General features: G+C 47.4%; 2 protein-coding genes across 3 annotated transcripts in view; one reads left to right on the top strand and one right to left on the bottom strand.

The window, feature by feature from the left end:
* Positions 1 to 3972: 3972 nt before the first annotated feature.
* ciao2a (cytosolic iron-sulfur assembly component 2A) lies at positions 3973 to 6516 on the bottom strand. Its single transcript, XM_067234042.1, has 5 exons — positions 6192 to 6516; positions 5795 to 5959; positions 5226 to 5275; positions 4990 to 5035; positions 3973 to 4793 (listed from the first exon to the last, which is right to left on the bottom strand). Exons 1-5 carry the CDS (start codon positions 6229 to 6231, stop codon positions 4693 to 4695), a joined length of 402 nt encoding a protein of 133 aa, XP_067090143.1. The 5' UTR covers positions 6232 to 6516; the 3' UTR covers positions 3973 to 4692.
* Positions 6517 to 7326: 810 nt separating this feature from the next.
* Positions 7327 to 22493, top strand: part of spg11 (SPG11 vesicle trafficking associated, spatacsin) — a 32670-nt gene continuing 17503 nt past the window's right edge. Inside the window, exons 1-19 of one of the 2 annotated variants that reach the window (XM_067234043.1) lie at positions 7327 to 7618; positions 8753 to 8943; positions 9138 to 9368; positions 9699 to 9897; positions 10334 to 10471; positions 10708 to 11099; positions 11615 to 11760; positions 13540 to 13666; positions 14756 to 14911; positions 15408 to 15577; positions 15700 to 15876; positions 16895 to 16966; positions 17173 to 17300; positions 17600 to 17775; positions 17982 to 18237; positions 18444 to 18647; positions 18905 to 19011; positions 19326 to 19471; positions 22027 to 22182. In XM_067234043.1, coding sequence (XP_067090144.1) covers positions 7404 to 7618; positions 8753 to 8943; positions 9138 to 9368; positions 9699 to 9897; positions 10334 to 10471; positions 10708 to 11099; positions 11615 to 11760; positions 13540 to 13666; positions 14756 to 14911; positions 15408 to 15577; positions 15700 to 15876; positions 16895 to 16966; positions 17173 to 17300; positions 17600 to 17775; positions 17982 to 18237; positions 18444 to 18647; positions 18905 to 19011; positions 19326 to 19471; positions 22027 to 22182 — 3387 coding nt within the window. In that variant the 5' untranslated portion in view covers positions 7327 to 7403. The remainder of the gene's footprint in view (positions 7619 to 8752; positions 8944 to 9137; positions 9369 to 9698; positions 9898 to 10333; positions 10472 to 10707; positions 11100 to 11614; positions 11761 to 13539; positions 13667 to 14755; positions 14912 to 15407; positions 15578 to 15699; positions 15877 to 16894; positions 16967 to 17172; positions 17301 to 17599; positions 17776 to 17981; positions 18238 to 18443; positions 18648 to 18904; positions 19012 to 19325; positions 19472 to 22026; positions 22183 to 22493) is intronic. The other variant, XM_067234044.1, reaches the window with a different exon arrangement.

Raw genomic sequence — 22493 nt, forward strand, 5'->3', positions numbered from 1 at the left:
TGTATTTAACGTTCCGTTGTACGGTTTAGGCTGAAATTAATTATTTTCATGAACAGATTGACAAAGTTTAGGCTGTGGCAAGGAAGTTAAGGTTAGTAGTTAGATAGATATTTGATTTAAGTAAGGAGAGTGCCGAACATGTTCTGTCGCCGTTTGACTTCCTAAACAGCTGTGTCTCGAGTAGGCTACAGCGTTTCAGTGAGCAACACTGGTTTGAAACCACAGGTAATGATAATTTCACCCACAAATCGTTTACTTGTAATGTCATAATAAATCCTACAACGAAAATGTATTTGTGAGGAATGTTTATTTTAACGATTGAAAACAGATGCATCATAGACCACTGTAGTATGTGTTGCCCGGGCAACAGAGGCTAATGTCATGATGCTAATACTTCAGTGAAATAGTAGACTACTGTTTCCGAAAGTAGATGTACTTCCTTAATAAAATCAGCTTATATTGTACATTACACGTCACAATTGTGTGTCATATCACAAAGTAAAATTAGTAAATAGTTATCACCCTGGCCTCTTTGCTTGTGGCATTTCTGCAGCTGCCTTGCAGTAAAGCAGTTAGCTTAGCTATCTCCCAGAAGTTAACGAGCTGCTAAACTAATGTTCTGCTAGAGGTAGTCACGCAAGTTTTCGTGACGTTAGTGACGTAAGTAGCGTCAGTGACTGTGGCTAGCAAATTAGCCACCGTTAGCTTCACTTTTCGCCACAAAAACGTAACTTGAGCCTAAACCATGCAACGGAACGTAAATCCCAATAGAAGCAACTCAATCGCTACCAAGACGGAACTTTTGACACCTAGGTTGTCTATGTAGGCCAAATATTGACTGAGTTTTAGGGGGGCAAGAATAATAATAATAATATATATGTGAGAGAACAAAGGTTGTGCTCTCGCCGAATGCTTGAGCACACCCAATAATGTGTTAATATTCACTGAGCAACTGACTTCTTCAGATCTCTAATCGCTTTTGTACGAAGGAGCATTGGATCTCTGAACTGCTCAAGGTAGGATATCACCACTACACAGTGAGAAGAAATGACATTTCTGATTCGATCTGTTCCAACACCTGTGACATTTAAACACAACATACCCAATGCTCAAGAGGAGGTGTCACTGTTTGATATACCCAGGTAGATGTGTGCTGGACATCCAGTGGTTCAGCTGAGCATGCTTGGTTTGAAAGCTTATGTTCAGTCCCAGACACATCCTGTGTAGACGCTGTGATTACAGCTTCCTCCTGGCTGTAATTGTGATGATTACTTAGTAAGAGATGTAGTCTTAGTAAGATATGCAATCAATATGTCTTTATCCACATCTGAGAGTACTTAAAGTTAAATTCATTGTTTGAGCATGTTTTAATGTGGAAAATCTATAAATATCCAGTTTGGCAGAAGATGAACACAGGGGATGAACACACTGTAAAACAAGTAAAGGAAAGCTACCAACCACATTCATCTTTCATTTGTTTAGCTGCATGTGTTGAGTTAAAATGGGGTCTGGTTTCCCAAATAACAGAGCATGCAAGTGCCTTGGGGCCAAAGTTATTCAACAGTGCCCCCTTAAGAGTTGCCATGGTTACTGCAGCCAGGGCTGGTAAAAAAAACAAGTTCTTAGATGTTTTTCAGAATTTGAGAGGACAGCTCTGTTGGAAAACCCATAAAATGCATAGTTAATCAATAGTAATTGGCATTGGTCAAACTAGTGACACAAAATGACATAAAACATCTGTGAATCTTAGATGGGGAAGCCTGATAGTGTGCAGCCATTAAATATTCTGCAGTAAGATGGGTTCAGCAAATGGCAGAATGATTTATTAATTCTTTTATGTTCATGGCATGCACAACTGGTCTTACTTTTTAGGATTCCTCTGGCAGGAGGAATATAGCTGCTTGCAGCTATATTTATTTGTATTACTATTATAAAATTACATTTTAATTGTAAGTACATCACTTACATCCTCAGACAGGACAGTGAAACTAAACTTCCTTCTCAATGTCACCTTGCTCTCACAACCCGGCATGTCCCTGAGTAAGCCTTACAGCTGCCATGCTGTGCACACAAGGATCTTAATCTTGTGTCAATTAAACTTCACAAAGGGTTCTACACTGTAGCTATCCTTTATGAGACCATAAGTCTGTGTATCATTTTGGTTTATACCATATGTCAACAAACCTTTTTTCTTTGTCCACAAGAAACCTTTTCCTCCTAATCTCCTGAATATCACAAAGTAACCTGTTCAGCAAGATAAAATAAGGATTTTATAAGGACTCATTAGCCCAGTGATGATGACTATGAGAAATGTCCCAACTCAATATGTTTTTAATGAGTCTCTGAACAGACATGTTCAGTAGTCTATTCCAATGCCAAAGAATTTCACATTAATGTCTGATGTCCATCAAGCACAACAGAGGATGTACTAAGCACAACATTTTACATTTACGTTAGTCACTTAGCAGACGCTCTTATCCAGAGCGACTTACAGTAAGTACAGGGACATTCCCCCGAGGCAAGTAGGGTGAAGTGCCTTGCCCAAGGACACAACGTCAGTTGGCATGACCGGGAATCGAACTGGCAACCTTCGGATTACTAGACCGACTCCCTCACCGCTCAGCCATCTGACTTCCCACAACAGAGGATGTACTAAGCACAACAGAGGATGTACTTCCTTCGGCAGCTGAAGAAGTTCAACCTGCCAAAGACAATGATGGTGCACTTCTACTCAGCCATCATTGAGTCCATCCTCACCTCCTCCGTATCATCCGCACTGCTGAGAAGGTGATTGGCTGCAATCTGCCTACCCTCGAGGACCTGCACACCTCGAGGACCCTGAGGCGAGCGAGGAAGATTGTGGCCGACTCCTCCCACCCTGGACACTCCCTGTTTCAGTCACTCCCCTCCGGCAAAAGGCTGCGGTCCATCAGGACCAATACCTCACGCCACAAAAACAGTTTCTTCCCTTCCACTGTTGGCCTTTTCAACAAGGCCAAGGGACCACACTGACACTAATGACTTCCTGCTTAAAACACACTGCTTTTTGCACTGCATTACAAAATTGTATCTTGTACATTTGTATTTTTTGTAATATTTTTATTTTTATATTGTAATTTACGGCAACTTATATTTTATTGTATATTTAATTATATTCTAATCCCACTTAGTACTGCTAGTTTATGTACCCTTAGTATAGATAGTCCACATATTTAGGTCCCTATATGTTTATTGTATGCACCTTCCTGCCAAAGCAAATTCCTTGTCTGTGCAAACTTTCATGGTGAATAAATCCCATTCTGATTCGGATGTTTGTATCCCATATCTCGACAAACTGCCATAAACGTATGGACTCGCAAACATGATTGATAGCTGTATGATGCGCAGTGTTACAACTAGTATGTTCACAGAAACCCCAAACACCATCCACACACCCAGACCCAGGGCAGACCCAGGTCAGACCCAGGCCAGACCCAGGGCAGACCCAGGTCAGAAACAAGTGAGTTGTGAGTCTGGAGTCCCAGATTAACAGTTTAACTTTGTCCAGTCCAGATCCCCTCACTGAATGCAACACTGACAGCTCCTTTAGCTGTCACATGCTCATCCAGCATCAAGCCAAGATATCTACCCTGATCAGAATACGACAGTGCTATTGAAGCAGCACGTACAACTCAACTTCTCTCCAAATAGTCTAAAATGTACCACGTTTGTTCCTGATTTGCCACAAGTCTCCATTTCCAGCACCAAAAAATCTGCAGATCTTATGTTCAGCAAGTAAAACTATGTCATCCACATATAATAATTTGTCAACAGTCTGTTCAACTTTAATTCCCAAGCTAGAAACTTTAATTTGAAGTGCTAAATTATTAACATAATTGGAAAACACTGTTATAGACAAGACCTCATTGCTTTACCATTCCATTGAGTATTCATTAAGGAAACACACACACACAAACACACACACACCACAACTGTCTTGAAGCAGGTTTATTATTTGTCTGTTTCAGTTCAACAAACGCCTTACAGTGCAATCTTTGAAGTAGTGTGCTTTCAGCATTTTTATACAAAATCACATTTCTAAAATAGTCATTATTTGTGGGTAGATTAAAGCCCTGAATCGATCCCTAGGTAAATACAAATATAAGACATTCTTTTTTAGCAACAACAGCAGACCCACCCTTAAACCATGAGTTTGCCTCTAAAGGGACGTGTAGTTAGGAATTACAATGTTTTATTTTAGCTGAAGGCAGCAAGATAATGAGCTACATGGTTTCATTATGGCTGGTGCTGCAACGTTTTATTCCATTATCTCTACTAACTAAACTGTGATAGTGAATTTTACCTGTTTCCTTAGGCTCCTGAACAGTCTGTTCCTCACTGGTAAACTGCACTTCCATACCCGTTATGAGAGTTAGAAACATGAAAAAGAGACTAAATGACCTCAAAGAACCAGGAGAGTTTACTTGTATGTGCCGTTTGGTGGTAAACAGTCTACCACAAAACTCATCCCGCCTCCGTCAGGAGACAGAAGCAGAACCTCCCAGGATGCACATGTCACATGAGCAGGTCAGTGATCAACCACAGACATCTCCTCAGGAACACAGACTGATTGTAAAACCCTCCAACATGGCTGTGGTTTCCTCTGGGAGGCTGGTGTGAGGCAGAGCTCCAGACAGAGCTGTTCCCTGAGGTTCAGTCATCAGGCTCTGTGACACACTGCTCCACTATCTCTCTGAGGTTGGGGTTTTCCATGGCAGCTGCCACTCTCTCCTTGTCATTGATTTGCTTGTTAACTTAGGAGATAAGAACAAAAACAACTTTGAATAAGTTATTCCCCATTGTCAAACTGTCTTTGATAATAAATTAATTATGGTGGTGCTGTTCCCTTCTACATCAAAATTACATTTCCACTTTAATTCTCAAAATTCCACTTGAAAAGTAATTTCTCCGAGGACATTCTAAAAAGGCAGTTTTGGTTAAACTACTTACTGTCTTCCTCGGTGGAGTGGGTTCCTTCAGTTATGTAGATTTCCAACTGTGAAAGAAGGAACAAACAGTAGACCCATAATAACTTTGCTTATTGTCTGTCTGTCTGTGTGAGTGTGTGTGTGTGAGAGTGTGTCTGTATGCTTCATCTTCCTGTCTGTCTGAGAAGAGCAGGTTTGATAACAAGAGTTGCTACAGCCTATAGATACATGTGGGTGGATTGCAGAGGGGTGGTTTACCTTGTGTTTAAAGGGCAAGCATCGTTGCAGTTTAACTTGTAAACAGAGGCCTGAAAAAAAGACATGTATCATTAATCCAACTGTAGCCTATCTATCACATAGACCTTATAATACAAGTAGACATAATCTGTAACCCTGTGTTCTAACCCAAGCACAGTCCTATGTATTTTGTATATTTCTGTACTCTCATATTTGTATGTAGTGTTGTTAGAATTGGTAACCATTTTTTTTAAATGTCCTATTCATATTTCCTCTCCTTGCCTCCACACTTTCCCCTTGGGGATCAATAAAGTACCTTCTACAACTACTACTACTGAACTCAAATGCACAGCATGTTCAAATTCAGTGCCAAACGATTATTAGGGCTGTTTCACGCCATTAAAACAGGCCTTTTAAAATGTCGATATTAGGCTACCTTGTAATTTGCGTCAATCACACTCTGAAAAAGCTATCACCTTTTCGTAGGGGGGATACCATGATATTACCATGTCATGGACACAGTAGAAATGTGAAATATACTGTAGGCCTATTCCGTTAGTTACTGTTGTCTTATGAGTTTATCCACGCACCGATTAATGTGGCAAGGGAGCAATGAGGGACCGTCGGAGAGAACTTGATGATGATGAGGTACTCGTCCTCTCCAAGCTCTTTAACTTCAACACCTTTCTCATTGACAACATCAAGCTCTTCTAACGTGTTTGGTTTCTCAGGGTCTCGTATACAGCGAATGACATCTGCGGAGAATAAGAATGCAATTACATTTGAGTAATCATTTAGGTAATGACGCTTCATCTTAATACAGAGAACAGAAGAGTTAAGAGTCTTGATCAGCGGTGTAGCACGCCACTGCTAGCCGCAACAATTTCCCCGACATAGGTAGGCGATCCGGTGAAAATATCTACTCTATGTAGCTAAACATGCTATATTGTTGGCTAAAGAGCTAATTAAGATAATCAGCAAACTTACCGTATACTTCTAATACTTTTTCTTCCATGTTGCTGTGCATTCTTACCCCGATTTGCCCCGAGAACTACAAAGCCTTCGTGACAGTGAGCGATAGAAGACTGGAAACTATCCATCTCTCAAATAACGCCATTGTTTGAACCTGGAATGACTTTGACAGCAATAATTAATGTAAACGGTGGTTAACCGTCAGAACAACCCAACTGAAGTTCATGCAAGCTGACCAAAAAGTCCTGTTTGCACCAAACTAACTTGACATTCAAACATTGCAGCTCTGTAAAAACGACTTAAACATAAGGACTGGCTGAGTTGAACACTTCCGCCTTCTGACAAAATTGGTTGGCGTACGATTCCGTTGCGATGTACAGTTTAGTCTTTTGAAGACACATACATTTAATTCCGGCGTATCGATTAATGGGTGGGCAGGATTTTATTGTCCTGTGTTTGTGGCGATGTACATTAATATATTAGCTAAACATGTTGGCGTTTTGTAAATAAATGATATCATTAGGTGCGTTCGACATGGACTGCGGCTGCATGAAACGACCGGCGAGAGTAGCCGCTTGCAGTTGGGAAGGAGTTGAAAACGGCTCTGTAAAGTCGGACATTCCAGCCTCTCGTGGTTTGCTGCGTTGACGTCAGTCATGGCCGATCAAGCGCTGTTTGCTTACTTTACTTTATTTATATTTAAATTAGTCTTTCCGTTAGTGAAGAGGCGTACTAAAACCCTTGCTTCAACACATTTTTAATTCAATTAAACTGTTTGGTCCGGATTATTACAAAACACGCGTCAAAGTTGTCGCGTGTGAGTCTGGCCAATCATGAAATAACTGTGTCGTCATTAGAACCCTTGCAGTTTCTCTTGAGAAAATGCGCTCGGCTAGACAGCCGGCAGTTCTCGAATCGATCTCACGGTACTTTGATGGCTACGTCACAGTCACCTGGCCTCGGCGCCGTCTCAAGTCAGACAAAAAGTCTAACCAGAATTCACTGTTTCAAGTCAGCCGCCTGCAGCGCTGCATGAAGTCAGTCCATGTCGAACGCACCTAGTGTTCGATTATCTTAGTCTTCCGCATATCTCAGTAGCCGATGTTCTATTGGACAATATGAACCAGCTGATTCCAACGTGACATGTGACATGGCTGTCAGGATGTCGGTGTTTACATGGAAGAGGAACAACATGTCTGTTTAAAGTCGCGTTAGTTAACATAAAACATGTTGAACAGGTCTGAACCTATGGATAATGGCACATTGGAGGTTGCTCTCATCCCTGAAAGTAACCTCTGCAGAAATGTTGAGGATTTGGGGAAAGCCAAAATGGCCCAGGGCAGCTCTCTGCTGTGTTTCCTAAACCGATCCGGCGGGCTAACCATCGGCGACATCTCTGTCTCTGAGTCGTCAGGAAAAACTCTTGATGGAACATACTCAGAGTGAGTAAAGCTAACATCGTGCTGTGTTGGACGATATTAGTTCTTTCACTTCTCCATGAATGATCCTCTTTTTACGCCCAGGAGTGGTGCATCCATATTGTAGCGACCCGAGGAAGCGGTCGCTTGTCCTGTAGGCGCAAGGGATTGTGGGTGTATCCAATTCCAATGTTTTGATTGTGATTTATTAATGTTATGTTAACTGTTTAGTAGTAATGTCGGATAAAGGTTTAAAGGTGCTGTAAAGCAAATTCCATGATTTGCTTCTTCATACGTGTGAAATGAGTTGCTGAAAGCATGTGCAAAGCTCTAGAACTATGTGGCACTGAAATGTGGAGTTAAACCGTTGAACAGTTTCTCACCCGTTTTCAGGTGCATTTGAAATGACATGTATTATTATTATTAGCTCAGGTTTTGTTTAGGCGGGGCAAAACCCAACCTATCTACGTCACAGCCACTTATCTATGTCAGATCACAGACGGCTTATATAACCTGCATTCTGTTACTCAGCTGGTACGATGCAAAGACAAATTAATTAACACATAAAACACTCAGACACTGCAGGTAGGTCTGTTCTGATATCTGCAATTGATTTAGCTAGTTGTTGCTGTTGTTGCTAAATTCAATCAATTCAAGGGGGCGGAGCTTCAGCTCCTTCAGACGACACGCCCCCCCAGTATCAAGCAGAGAAGACTGCTGATTTTATCACGATTTCAAAGCCTAATTTAACATACAACATCTGAGAATGTAACTGTATGTCATGGAAGTGGTAGGGGTTTCAACTTTAACGACAAATCAGAGACTGGGTGAAAGTATATCAGATATCTAGAGTTCCAGGTAACTAGCCGTCATTGGTGACGCGTCAGCGATCGCATCTTTGATAGTTCATACAGCAATCGTTGTTCACGGGAGAGAGCTCTGATGAGTCTATGATGCCGGCAACCCCTACAAAATTGTCAGCGAGCGAAAATCGGGCTTAAAATCGTGTGACATAAATTTGGCACTAGAAAAGAAAGATCCTGTCTGTCCATCTCAGCCATCTTCGCAATATTTAAGCACAAAGTTCTCTTACAAACATGTATCCCTAAATTGTGTCTCTAAACAATATATTCCTCATGTTCCTTTCCTGTCCCCCAGTGTGGCCTGGGAGGAGGTGACGGCTCATGGTGGGTCAGGTAGCGTCCACAGACTCCTCGCCGTTGGGTCAGAGGGTGACCTGAAGCTGTATGAGGTCAAAGCGGAGTGTGCAGCTTCTAACCAGCCGCTAACATGTACCTCTAAATGCACAGCAGAACAGATTGTGCAGCTGGTCCAGGAGAAGGATCTTAGTGAGTAACTACTTCTTCAGAAAGTCCCATATCCATTTCTCATCCACCTCATCTCAAGTGGGGAAATATTGCCCATCAGGCCACATCTGATGGATAATTCAGTAATTAAAGTTTTAGTTTCTCTTACCTTTTTGATGCCACGGAGAGTCACGACATCCAGACCGCCCCGTACTCTAACACGGCACTGCTTGCAGGTTTGCCTGAGGTGCTGTCTGTGAAGGTGCTGTCTTTCGTGGATGCCAGGTGCTGCCTCCTGCTGAACTCCAGCACGCTGGTGCAGCTGCTGTGGAAGTGGCGGGGCGCTGGAGATCCTCAGGCCCTGTCCTGCTGTCACCTCCGCCTCCCCCCTGGAGCCCCCTGCACCTGGACGGACTCCCGGCTCTGCAGAGACACTCTCTTCATGCTAACCTGCAGTGGAGTCATATGTATCCTCACTGCAGACTGGTAGATCATTTGCTGTGGTATCTAAGCAGTTTCCTTGGCCTACTTTTATTGACTCAGTGTTGTTTTAGACAGATTGAGTGAGCAAACTTTAATTTCAGGCTTAATACCGACACTGTGTTTCATTATGTCAAGATGGTAAGTGAGCTAGTGGCTGTACCAGATGTTTTAACACTCAGTTCAGACTACAAATTATCATTTAGACTCCATTTCAAATAAGAACAAAAACACAAGTTGTGTCTATTATTAGGTTGTGACTGTGTCCCATTATCTCTAGATGGTGATTCAGGGTGATCTTTAACTTCCTGCTCCAGATGTGTTCAGCAGTGTAGAAGGTAGTCAGCTGGCCAGCGTTGACCTGGCGTGGTGTGTCCCTGCCTGGCTGTGTGAGGGTGACACGCCCCCCTGCCTCTCAGCCTTCTCCCTGCTGCAGGTCTCTCCTGACCTCACCACGGCCGTGGCGGTCACCCGCTCTAACGCCGCCGTCGCCATCGACCTCAACGACTACTTCAGGTAACCATGGACACGCTGAGGAACCTGTGGACGTGTTGTCATTGTGCGTCTGGGGATTTGGTGGTATTTAGACAACAATAACTGTAACGCCATATCACCATGTCAACCCGCTGCTGTAGAAGGCATCCTTGTATTGTTTTTGACTTCCTTAGAGAAGTAGCCAGTGTGTAGACAATTAACAATACCAGCTGTGGTGGATTTACATTTGATTCAGTTAGCAGATGCTTTAATTAAGATGCTTAATTATTTAATTAAGTACAGCAGAAGATCAAGGATTATACAAGTACATAGTTCTAACAGTATCTAGGTGTCAATAGATGTTGACCGGTCCGTGTTAGTTTTGATGATCTTTTGTATTTGGTCTATCCCACCTAACCCCCCCCCCTCCCCCTCCCCCCCCCCCCCCCCCCCCCCCCACCTGTCCATCCATCGTCAGGAAGCACCCAGACCACCTGCTGGGCTGCCTGCCCCAGCCCCGCTCCCCTCTCCGCCCTGGGGAGTCCAGCGACGAGGACAGCCTCTCCAGCTCCGCCTACAGCCGTTCTGCTCTGGGGGCCAGCTTCCACACAGACCGGTAGGAGCACACACAAACAATAACACACTTTATCATAACAACATATAGATTTAGCAGGCGCTTTAATCCAAAGCAACTCATTTGCACTTGCGGCCTCTCAATCTGCAGTCAAATGCTCTAATCACTGAGCTGTAAGCGTCTTAACAAGTGTAACTGTTGTTTACGTTTTCTTCTACATGTCGCGTAACCTAACCATAACGTCTCGTAACCATAATGTCTCTTCTCCTCTGCTCCAGGTCCTGGGAGGCTCGTTTGACAGCCCTGTACAGCCGGGCCAAGGCCTCCTCCTCCCCCTCCCCCTCCCCTCCCCAGCCAGCCAGGAGCTCCTGGTTCAGAGCGCTGCCCCTCACAGGGGGCCTCCAGACCGCTCCCTCCTCCAGGCTCTCCCAGAGCAGGGTCCCCTCAGAGGGGGCGGGGGTCCAGCTGTGTGTCCCTGACGGCTCTGTCCCAGCTCTGCTCTCCGTCTCAGATTTCTCTGCTGTGCTGACGCTCGTTTCCCCGGGCAACAGTCAGACGACAGTGGCCTTCTGGGATTTGCAGTCCCAGATGGTGACGTACCACAGGCCGTCTCTGCCCGCCGCTCCTGTGCTGTGCTGTGGAGGGGAGCAGCTCTGTCTGATGCTGAAGGGTGAGTCACACTGAACACCAGACATCACCAATCCATCATGTATTATTCAGCACAACTGATCATATTCTGAGATTCAAAATCAGTCCGAAAGTTTGTTTTCAAAGTCAGTTTAGGCTGATTCATTGAAGTGTTTCTCGTGAGCTAAAGCCACACTCCTTAAAATGAAGTTGACTGGATTCCCTGTACCTAACCTGGGATTATCAACAAAATCTAAACCTGGATTATCAAGAACCTAAGATCAACATAGTATTGATCATGTTGAGGCTTGTAATTCAGTATGAGATTTGCAAGAGATTTTCCAAGAAATGTGCTGTCGGCGATGTGCACTCAGTATGTCCCCCAGTCATATCTGTGTAGCTGATACATGTATGTGTCTTTAATCTGTGTGTGTGTGGGGGGTTACCTGGATGTGTAGAATATTTGTGTGTGTGTTTATGTGTTTATGTGTGTGTGTGTGTTTACGTGTGTGTGTGTGTGTTTACGTGTGTGTGTTTACGTGTGTGTGTGTGTTTCAGCGTCGGGCCTGTCCCTGGTGCTATTCTGTGTGTCTCAGGAGGAGCTGTTAAACAGACTGATGGTGTTTGGCAGCGCAAGCACTGTGGACTCCCTGTGTCACCTGAACACCTGGGAGCGCTGTCCTATCCCCCTCCACGCCCTGCAGGTACACCTCCCCCTCCACGCCCTGCAGGTACACCTCCCCCTCCACGCCCTGCAGGTACACCTCCCCCTCCACGCCCTGCAGGTACACCTCCCCCTCCACTCCCTGCAGGTACACCTCCCCCCTCCCCCTGCAGGTACACCTCCCCCTCCACGCCCTGCAGGTACACCTCCCCCTCCACGCCCTGCAGGTACACCTCCCCCTCCACGCCCTGCAGGTACACCTCCCCCCTCCCCCTGCAGGTACACCTCCCCCTCCACGCCCTGCAGGTACACCTCCCCCTCCACGCCCTGCAGGTACACCTCCCCCTTCACGCCCTGCAGGTACACCTCCCCCTCCACGCCCTGCAGGTACACCTCCCCCTCCACGCCCTGCAGGTACACCTCCCCCTCCACGCCCTGCAGGTACACCTCCCCCTCCACGCCCTGCAGGTACACCTCCCCCCTCCCCCTGCAGGTACACCTCCCCCTCCACGCCCTGCAGGTACACCTCCCCCTCCACGCCCTGCAGGTACACCTCCCCCCTCCCCCTGCAGGTACACCTCCCCCTCATCCTGCACCCCTGCAGGTACACCTCCCCCCTCCCCCTGCAGGTACACCTCCCCCTCATCCTGCACCCCTGCAGGTACACCTCCCCCCTCCCCCTGCAGGTACACCTCCCCCTCATCCTGCACCCCTGCAGGTACACCTCCCCCCTCCCCCTGCAGGTACACCTCCCCCTCATCCTGCACCCCTGCAGGTACACCTCCCCCTCATCCTGCACCCCTGCAGGTACACCTCCCCCCTCCCCCTGCAGGTACACCTCCCCCTCATCCTGCACCCCTGCAGGTACACCTCCCCCCTCCCCCTGCAGGTACACCTCCCCCTCATCCTGCACCCCTGCAGGTACACCTCCCCCCTCCCCCTGCAGGTACACCTCCCCCTCATCCTGCACCCCTGCAGGTACACCTCCCCCTTCACGCCCTGCAGGTACACCTCCCCTACACCCCTGCAGGTACACCTCCCCTACACCCCTGCAGGTACACCTCCCCTACACCCCTGCAGGTACACCTCCCCTACACCCCTGCACCTGCAGGTACACCTCCCCTACACCCCTGCACCTGCAGGTACACCTCCCCTACACCCCTGCAGGTACACCTCCCCTACACCCCTGCACCTGCAGGCACACCTCCCCTACACCCCTGCAGGTACACCTCCCCTACACCCCTGCAGGTACACCTCCCCTACACCCCTGCAGGTACACCTCCCCTACACCCCTGCACCTGCAGGTACACCTCCCCTACACCCCTGCAGGTACACCTCCCCTACACCCCTGCACCTGCAGGCACACCTCCCCTACACCCCTGCAGGTACACCTCCCCTACACCCCTGCAGGTACACCTCCCATACACCCCTGCAGGTACACCTCCCCTACACCCCTGCAGGTACACCTCCCCTAAACCCCTGCAGGTACACCTCCCCTACACCCCTGCAGGTACACCTCCCCTACACCCCTGCAGGTACACCTCCCCTACACCCCTGCAGGTACACCTCCCCTACACCCCTGCAGGTACACCTCCCCTACACCCCTGCAGGTACACCTCCCCTACACCCCTGCAGGTACACCTCCCCTAAACCCCTGCAGGTACACCTCCCCTACACCCCTGCACCTGCAGGTACACCTCCCCTACACCCCTGCACCTGCAGGTACACCTCCCCTACACCCCTGCACCTGCAGGTACACCTCCCCTACACCCCTGCACCTGCAGGTACATTTCTTCTTCTTCTGTGTCTTGTGTTCCAGGCTGGGCTGAAGAATCACCAGCTGGACACGGTGGAGTTCTTCCTGAAAAGCAAAGAGAACCTTCTCTGTCCCACTGGCCTCGCTCCTGATCAGCCCTCTCCTGTTTCCTCCCAGAGCCAGCTGAAGAGTGAGAACACACACTCACTGATGCGCAAACACACACACACTCACTCACACACACACACACACACACTTCACAGACACACACACGTGTACATGCATGCACACACACGTACTCACACACACACATAAACACACAGGCACACACGTCTACATGGCTAGCATCCCAGCTCATTAGACTAAGTTAGGTCCCTCATTAAGATAGAGTCTGACCTTCTGTGCTGTTCCTCTGATCGCCATGGATTGTCTTCTTGTTTTGTTTAACAGATCGTTTATGTGACTAACCCTGATATTATGATCCGGCTGAGGGTGGTAACATGCTGTGTTGTTGCCTGATACACCATATTACAGGCTAATGATGAACATTGCATGTGTGCATTCAGGGTTCATTAGCAAGTCTATGTACTCTGGCAGTCAGAACATGCTTGGCATCTTAAACAGATGGGCGTCCTGGATGTAATGCCTCAGCCAGGGTCTGGGGGGGCGGGGAGGGGGTGGGTAGCCCTGAAGCCTCCATCCAGGCTTCCTGATTGGATAGCCAGGATTATGGCTGAAGCATTGGGGCATGTCTTGTGGAATTAGATAGATCCACTCATTGTCATTAATCTAGCTCACAGGGAAAGGCTGGCAGGCAGGAAGGGAATGGTGTGTGTGTGTGTGTGGGGGGGGCTGTGGGGGTGAAGAGGAGGTATCTGTGTGTGTGTGTGTGTGGGGGGGGGGGGGGGGGGGGGGGGGGGGGCTGTGGGGGTGATGAGGAGGTATCTGTATGCGGTGTGTGTGTGGGTGCCAGTCTGGGAAAGGGCACTGGATGATATTAAATCTCATCAGCGTATTGTGCTGTTCAGTTGTGCTACAGGCTATGTTGTGGTGTGTGTCTCTAGAGAGCTTCCTCACCCTCCCTCCCACACCAGCAGTAAGAGTGTGTCTCCACCAGCAGTAAGAGTGTGTCTCCACCAGCAGTAAGAGTGTGTCTCCCCCAGCAGTAAGAGTGTGTCTCCACCAGCAATAAGAGTGTGTCTCCCCCAGCAGTAAGAGTGTGTCTCCACCAGCAATAAGAGTGTGTCTCCCCCAGCAGTAAGAGTGTCTGTCTCTCCAGATGTTCAAGACCTGCTCCCAGCTCTGGAGCTGCTGCTGGGCTCCATCAGGGATACCCACACTGAGAGCCAGAGCCGGCAGTTCTCAGAGCAGCTGCTCAGCATCACCTTGGCCTTCCTCAACACTCAAGTCAGGAGCATCCTCTCCAGAACCCAGGGTAAGACTCTCCAGCACCCAGGGTAAGACTCTCCAGCACCCAGGGTAAGACTCTCCAGCACCCAGGGTAAGACCCTCCACCAACCAGGGTAAGACTCTCCAGCACCCAGGGTAAGACTCGAGCACCCAGGGTAAGACTCTCCAGCACCCAGGGTAAGACTCTCCAGCACCCAGGTTAAGACTCTCCAGCACCCAGGGTAAGACTCTCCAGCACCCAGGGTAAGACCCTCCAGCACCCAGGTTAAGACTCTCCAGCACCCAGGGTAAGACCCTCCAGCACCCAGGGTAATGTTGGTGATGCATTAGGGAATCTACAAGGATATTGCCCCAATGATGAATGATCAAGTTGACGTATCAGGATTGTGAATATGCTATCTTGAAGAGTTTTTAAGCCTCATGTATATGTTTTGCCTAATGAGGCATTGAAAAACTGAGCGAAATGTACTGGCTTGTTGAGTTTTAGATTCCAGGTTTTTAGTTTCTGGTTTTGTTGTCAGAGCCAGACGAGGGCCTGCAGAAGTGTGTGGAGATCTTGGATGGTTACATCAGCGCCCTGCGGAGCTACATGAAGACACTCCCCTGGCCAGCAGGGGGAGACACCTGCTCTCCTGTCACATCACCCTCACCTGACCCTGAGGAGGAAGACTGGAGCTCCCTGTCCACAGGGGTGTGTCTGGCACACACACACACAGACTGAGACACATGCACAGGCACACCCACATGCACACACATCATAACAATACATCTTTAGAAAGAGATCAACCAATCCCATGTCTGCCTGTGTCTCAGGAGGTGGTCCAGCGCGCGGTGCTGACCAACCAGATCCCTCGGGCCCAGGCCTACCTGCGGAGCCAGAGCAAAGCAGAGCAGCGGATAGACGAGCTGAGGATGATGGGTCTGCAGCAGGCCTTCAGCTGCCTGGCTGACCGAGACCTGCAGCTAGCCAGCACCCTGCTCAGGAACATGGTGAGACCTGCAGCTAGCCAGCACCCTGCTCAGGAACATGGTGAGACCTGCAGCTAGCCAGCCCCCTGCTCAGGAACATGGTGAGACCTGCAGCTAGCCAGCACCCTGCTCAGGAACATGGTGAGACCAGCAGCTAGCCAGCACCCTGCTCAGGAACATGGTGAGACCAGCAGCTAGCCAGCACCCTGCTCAGGAACATGGTGAGACCAGCAGCTAGCCAGCACCCTGCTCAGGAACATGGTGAGATCAGCAGCTAGCCAGCACCCTGCTCAGGAACATGGTGAGATCAGCAGCTAGCCAGCCCTGTGCTCAGGAACATGGTGAGACCAGCAGCTAGCCAGCCCTGTGCTCAGGAACATGGTGAGACCAGCAGCTAGCCAGCATCCTGCTCAGGAACATGGTGAGACCAGCAGCTAGCCAGCATCCTGCTCAGGAACATGGTGAGATCAGCAGCTAGCCAGCACCCTGCTCAGGAACATGGTGAGACCAGCAGCTATTAGCCAGCGGCCTCATCTGGTCAGACAGCCACCGAGAACATAAAAATAAAAATACTTTAAGCTTTTTTAGTAGACAAGACATGCTGTCTGGAAACCATTAGACACTATGTACATTGTTCAACATCTAAAGAAATCCATATCTTATATTTTCCCAACTTTGATATTGCTGTTGGTTTCCACTGAAATACCCCCCCCCCCTTCATTCTAAAGTGGGTAACCTATATAAGTAAACTAACAGTTAAATACCGTGATGAGAAAATACAGATGCTCAACTTCAAACTCAAACAGAGGAACTCAAATCATCAAACTAATTTAAAGGGAGAGAGTGAGGATGTTGGTATCTCTCGCCCCGTGACTAAAGAGGAATGCTGCCGTTCGCTCCAAACTTAACAGGCTCTCTTTATTTACCCCTGAACCAACACGAGTTCCCTTGTTGGTTCTGTTTGGCCGTGTGAACGGGCTGGTGATTAAGATCCTCTCTGTGGTGCAGCACTGACGCAGGTTTTCTGGGTTTGTTTCAGGGTTTCAACGTGAAGAAGAAACTCCACAGCATCTGTCTCTACACTGACAACCAGGAGCTGAGAGACTTTGTGGTAAGACTAACACTGGATGTCTGGGAGGGAGTTTGTCCTGTTCCAGGTACCATATGCTGAGACTACCTGGGTCTAGTGATAAGAAACCTCTCATTTTCACTTCATTTCTTTGTCTTTTCTGATCGTATTACTTTTTAGAAAGTTTTTGCAGCGTTCACTTTGGAATTACAAAATCTAATTACGATTTGGACTTTTCATTTGCCCAGGTGGATGAGCTGTCGAAGCAGAGGTACTTGTCAGAGGAAGAGGTTCAAAGAGTTGCGTTCATCAAACAGATTGAGAATTTGTCTTGCGTGCCTGTTACTCGAGCATCCCAGCCTGTGGACAGAGAAAGGTAATAGATTGCAGATACAGACTCCCTGTCTTTTCTTCATTTATCTTGAAGGACACGATGTCCTCTTTCAGTTCTTTTTTCACACACAGCAATGTTTTCTTGGTGCTAGGAATCATGGCAAGCTAACGGTGGTTTAATTAGAACTGGGACACAGTGACTACACTAATGTTCTGGAATTACACCTCTGTTTTCAGTAAACAATGTAGATTAGCAATCTTCTTCTTATGTCATCTATCTCTCATACAAAGAACATTTGGCTTTTTTAGTGTTTATTTATCACACCACCCATATTCTCTCAGGGTTCTCCAGATGGCCCAGACAGACCCGGCCTCTAAGAGGCTGCTAGAGCAGCGAGTGCTAGAGGGCAGCTCCCAGTCGGACGCCAGGCTGTTTATGTCTCTCCGCCTGGACTGGGTGACACACTGGGATCCAGACACTCAGAGGACCATCTCTCTGTCTCACTTACAGGACTCAGGTACGGCTTGCTGTCACATGCGACACTGTGTCTGTCTGTAGGGGTCATTAGAGCCCTACAGAGCCCCTAATACGTTTAGTTTTGTTTAGACATCACATAAATATTTGTATGTATAACTACCTCAGAGGAAAACCCCCTTGTTTGTTTCTCGGAAGGATGTTATAATGATCGACATTGTTGATTTTAAGTGTTTCTGTTTCCGTCAGTCATACAGAGAAGAGAGGGATTTGATGAGCTGTGTTTGTTAGCAGCAGTGAGTGCCTGTGACTCCGTGGTGCTTTGGCGGTACCTGACATCCCATCACGACCAGGCCAGGGTGACCTGCTGGATCCAGAACCTGGGCTCCCAGAACGGGGACCCCGCCAGGGCCCCCCAGTGGCCGGCGCTGCCCCCAGACGTCGTCAACGACCACACCCTGTGCAGCGCCCACATGAGGGACCACATCCTCCACATGCTGGCCAGGTGAGGCGGCTCAGGGGCACGCTGGCCTCATCTGCTGTTCTAGGATCTGCTGTTCTAGGATCTGCGGTTCTAGGGTCTGCTGTTCTAGGATCTTTCATTTCTGGGAAGAATTATTAACAGTGGTTACCCCCAGTGGCAAGCTATCTAGCTAGGTACTGTAGGTGGGTGTTAAACCTCTCACCCGTCTCTCCACGGCCCCTCCCCAGGAGAGGGCTGTTTGTCCAGGCTGAGATGGCTGACTTTGAGCAGCTGCTGTGGAGGCTGGGCCAGGCCGGGGGCGTGATGCAGGCCGCCCACCCCCTCCCCCACTACCGCTCAGCGCTGGGCCTCGACTTCCACACACAATTCATCCACCTCTGCCTGGACGGCTGCCTGCGCTGCCTGCTCTACACATACCTGGACCACTACAGGTTGGGAAGAGGGACACACGGAACCAGAAGGAGGATTTGCAAACGAATATTTCACAACTATTGTAACAAAAGAGGATTGATGTTTGATGGGTTTGTGAGTTGATGACCATTCAGCTTCACAACTCACTTTTAAGTCACGTTGTCGTGGCTGTATGTTTTAAGTGGTCAAAATATGTAATATTCTTCAGTAAACACATCTACAAAATTACAATTACTGTTGTAATCATATTCCAACCACATCTCTCTGCCCTTATCAGGCTAACCCCGAGGAATTGCCCTGTGCTGGCAGATAAGAGTTTATACGAAAGCCACCCGTGGTTTGAAATGTTGGTGAAAATTCAGGAGATTACCAGAGACCTCTTGGGTAAGTTGTCAGATCCATGAAACTGTCAATAAATATCTAAATCAGCTCCTCTGGGCTTTTGGAATGAAGTTAGCTTTGATTGATGTAATTACATGAAAGCAAAGAAGCATGCAGAATATGAAACATAGAAAAAAGAGAGTAATAAATGTTTAGATGCTTCGTGGATCAAATTAGATCAACCATCAAACATTACGACACATAGTCATTAAAGCCGTTATAGCTCAGTGGTATAGCATTTGACCCCCCCCCCCCCCCAGCCAGCCCCCTGCATCTTCTAAATACACATTAACCACATGGTTCTCTGGTTCCTCCAGAGGCGGGCCGTGTGTTCCATGCCAGCCTGACCAGCGCCCAGGTGCTGCTCCCAGGCAGCCAGGCCTCCGTCAGCAGCATGCTCCTGGAGGGACACAGCCTGCTGGCCCTGGCCACCATCATGTTCGCCCCCGGGGGCATAGACCAGGTCTGGCTCTTTTCTCACTCCTGTTGGGCTGGTTCTGTCTTTACTAGACCTGGATAGATGCATGATGTTTCTGTATGTTGGTTGGTTGGCATATTTCTTGTTAGAGAAACCTATTTTCCATGCTCTTGTTTAACATAATACCATTTGTTCATGGTGAATAGTAGGGATACAGATAACTGATAACTCTTTATATTTAGAGGCCGATAAATACAAAGCCTGAAGCTTCTTACAAAATCAAAAGGCAAACAAATACAGTGGACAACTGCTTTTATTAAAACCTTAACTTCATAAAACATCTAGATCTTTCTTTTCCCAAAATGATCAGATTTCTTAAATATGACAAAAAAAATAAGTGGTTCAACGGGCAGAAATAATCCATAATATATCGGCTTTAATTTATCGACCAAATATTTTTATCGGACCAATAACACTCAAAATATGGCCGATACCGATATGGCCACCGATATATCGTGCATCCCTAGTAAATAGCAATAAGAAAATGCCAAATAATGAAATGTATTCCCTTGACCAAACTGGTGGGCACATGCTCTTCTTGGCCCTTGCTAGCTTGCCCTGCTGCCCCTGTGTTGTGCGTGCTAAAACCTGCAGTGTGTTCCAGGTGTGTTGTGCTAAAACCTGTAGTGTGTTCCAGGTGTGTTGTACTAAAACCTGCAGTGTGTTCCAGGTGTGTTGTGTTAAAACCTGCAGTGTGTTCCAGGTGTGTTGTGTTAAAACCTGCAGTGTGTTCCAGGTGTGTTGTGTTAAAACCTGCAGTGTGTTCCAGGTGTGTTGTACTAAAACCTGCAGTGTGTTCCAGGTGTGTTGTACTAAAACCTGCAGTGTGTTCCAGGTGTGTTGTACTAAAACCTGCAGTGTGTTCCAGGTGTGTTGTGTTAAAACCTGCAGTGTGTTCCAGGTGTGTTGTGCTAAAACCTGCAGTGTGTTCCAGGTGTGTTGTGTTAAAACCTGCAGTGTGTTCCAGGTGTGTTGTACTAAAACCTGCAGTGTGTTCCAGGTGTGTTGTGTTAAAACCTGCAGTGTGTTCCAGGTGTGTTGTGTTAAAACCTGCAGTGTGTTCCAGGTGTGTTGTGTTAAAACCTGCAGTGTGTTCCAGGTGTGTTGTGTTAAAACCTGCAGTGTGTTCCAGGTGTGTTGTGCTAAAACCTGCAGTGTGTTCCAGGTGTGTTGTGTTAAAACCTGCAGTGTGTTCCAGGTGTGTTGTGCTAAAACCTGCAGTGTGTTCCAGGTGTGTTGTGTTAAAACTTGCAGTGTGTTCCAGGTGTGTTGTGCTAAAACCTGCAGTGTGCTCCAGGTGTGTTGTGTTAAAACCTGCAGTGTGTTCCAGGTGTGTTGTGCTAAAACCTGTAGTGTGTTCCAGGTGTGTTGTGTTAAAACTTGCAGTGTGTTCCAGGTGTGTTGTGCTAAAACCTGCAGTGTGCTCCAGGTGTGTTGTGTTAAAACCTGCAGTGTGTTCCAGGTGTGTTGTGCTAAAACCTGTAGTGTGTTCCAGGTGTGTTGTACTAAAACCTGCAGTGTGTTCCAGGTGTGTTGTGTTAAAACCTGCAGTGTGTTCCAGGTGTGTTGTGTTAAAACCTGCAGTGTGTTCCAGGTGTGTTGTGTTAAAACCTGCAGTGTGTTCCAGGTGTGTTGTGTTAAAACCTGCAGTGTGTTCCAGGTGTGTTGTGCTAAAACCTGCAGTGTGTTCCAGGTGTGTTGTGTTAAAACCTGCAGTGTGTTCCAGGTGTGTTGTGCTAAAACCTGCAGTGTGTTCCAGGTGTGTTGTGTTAAAACTTGCAGTGTGTTCCAGGTGTGTTGTGCTAAAACCTGCAGTGTGCTCCAGGTGTGTTGTGTTAAAACCTGCAGTGTGTTCCAGGTGTGTTGTGTTAAAACCTGCAGTGTGTTCCAGGTGTGTTGTGCTAAAACCTGCAGTGTGTTCCAGGTGTGTTGTGTTAAAACCTGCAGTGTGTTCCAGGTGTGTTGTGCTAAAACCTGTAGTGTGTTCCAGGTGTGTTGTGTTAAAACTTGCAGTGTGTTCCAGGTGTGTTGTGCTAAAACCTGCAGTGTGCTCCAGGTGTGTTGTGTTAAAACCTGCAGTGTGTTCCAGGTGTGTTGTGCTAAACCCTGTAGTGTGTTCCAGGTGTGTTGTACTAAAACCTGCAGTGTGTTCCAGGTGTGTTGTGTTAAAACCTGCAGTGTGTTCCAGGTGTGTTGTGTTAAAACTTGCAGTGTGTTCCAGGTGTGTTGTGTTAAAACCTGCAGTGTGTTCCAGGTGTGTTGTGTTAAAACCTGCAGTGTGTTCCAGGTGTGTTGTGCTAAAACCTGCAGTGTGTTCCAGGTGTGTTGTGTTAAAACGTGCAGTGTGTTCCAGGTGTGTTGTACTAAAACTTGCAGTGTGTTCCAGGTGTGTTGTACTAAAACTTGCAGTGTGTTCCAGGTGTGTTGTGCTAAAACCTGCAGTGTGTTCCAGGTGTGTTGTGCTAAAACCTGCAGTGTGTTGTGTTAAAACTTGCAGTGTGTTCCAGGTGTGTTGTGTTAAAACCTGCAGTGTGTTCCAGGTGGTGAGTCTGGGATCAGGGGGCTCCTCGTGGAGGGTGGACCCGCAGCTGCTGAAGATGGCCTTGAGCCTCTACCCCAAACTCAGAGCTGCTCTCTTCCCCCCCAGTGGCCCCTCCACCCTATCGTCCGACACCTCCATCTACCACCTCATGCAGGTACTCAAAAATACTGACTTTTGCATTTTTGTTTTTTCTTTTAGATTTGTATTCCAATGCGTCTGCAGATAATCAAGGATCAGAAGTGCATGGTTTCACAGATGCCATCAGTTGTCTGTGACCAGTTTATTTTTTGTGTCATTCATAAATAATTATTGTTTAGCCTCCTACACCCCTACTGTAACCATGCACTGATGCATATAGTATACTGTAGGTTAGCATTAGCATTCACGGTACATCGCTCATTCTACCGTAGGTTAGCATTAGCATTCACGGTGCATCGCTCAGTATACTGTATATTACACAGCTGA

The sequence above is a fragment of the Osmerus mordax genome, chromosome 4 (assembly GCF_038355195.1).
Source record: "Osmerus mordax isolate fOsmMor3 chromosome 4, fOsmMor3.pri, whole genome shotgun sequence".
NCBI lineage: Eukaryota > Metazoa > Chordata > Actinopteri > Osmeriformes > Osmeridae > Osmerus > Osmerus mordax.

Excerpts from the sequence above, each read along its gene's own strand:
- ciao2a (XM_067234042.1), bottom strand. The coding sequence starts at position 6,231 with ATGCACAGCAACATGGAAGAAAAAGTATTAGAAGTATACG. Across the intron at positions 5,960-6,191 it reads AAAAGTATTAGAAGTATACG|ATGTCATTCGCTGTATACGA; the intron begins GTAAGTTTGCTG and ends TATTCTCCGCAG. Across the intron at positions 5,276-5,794 it reads CTCCCTTGCCACATTAATCG|GCCTCTGTTTACAAGTTAAA; the intron begins GTGCGTGGATAA and ends TCTTTTTTTCAG.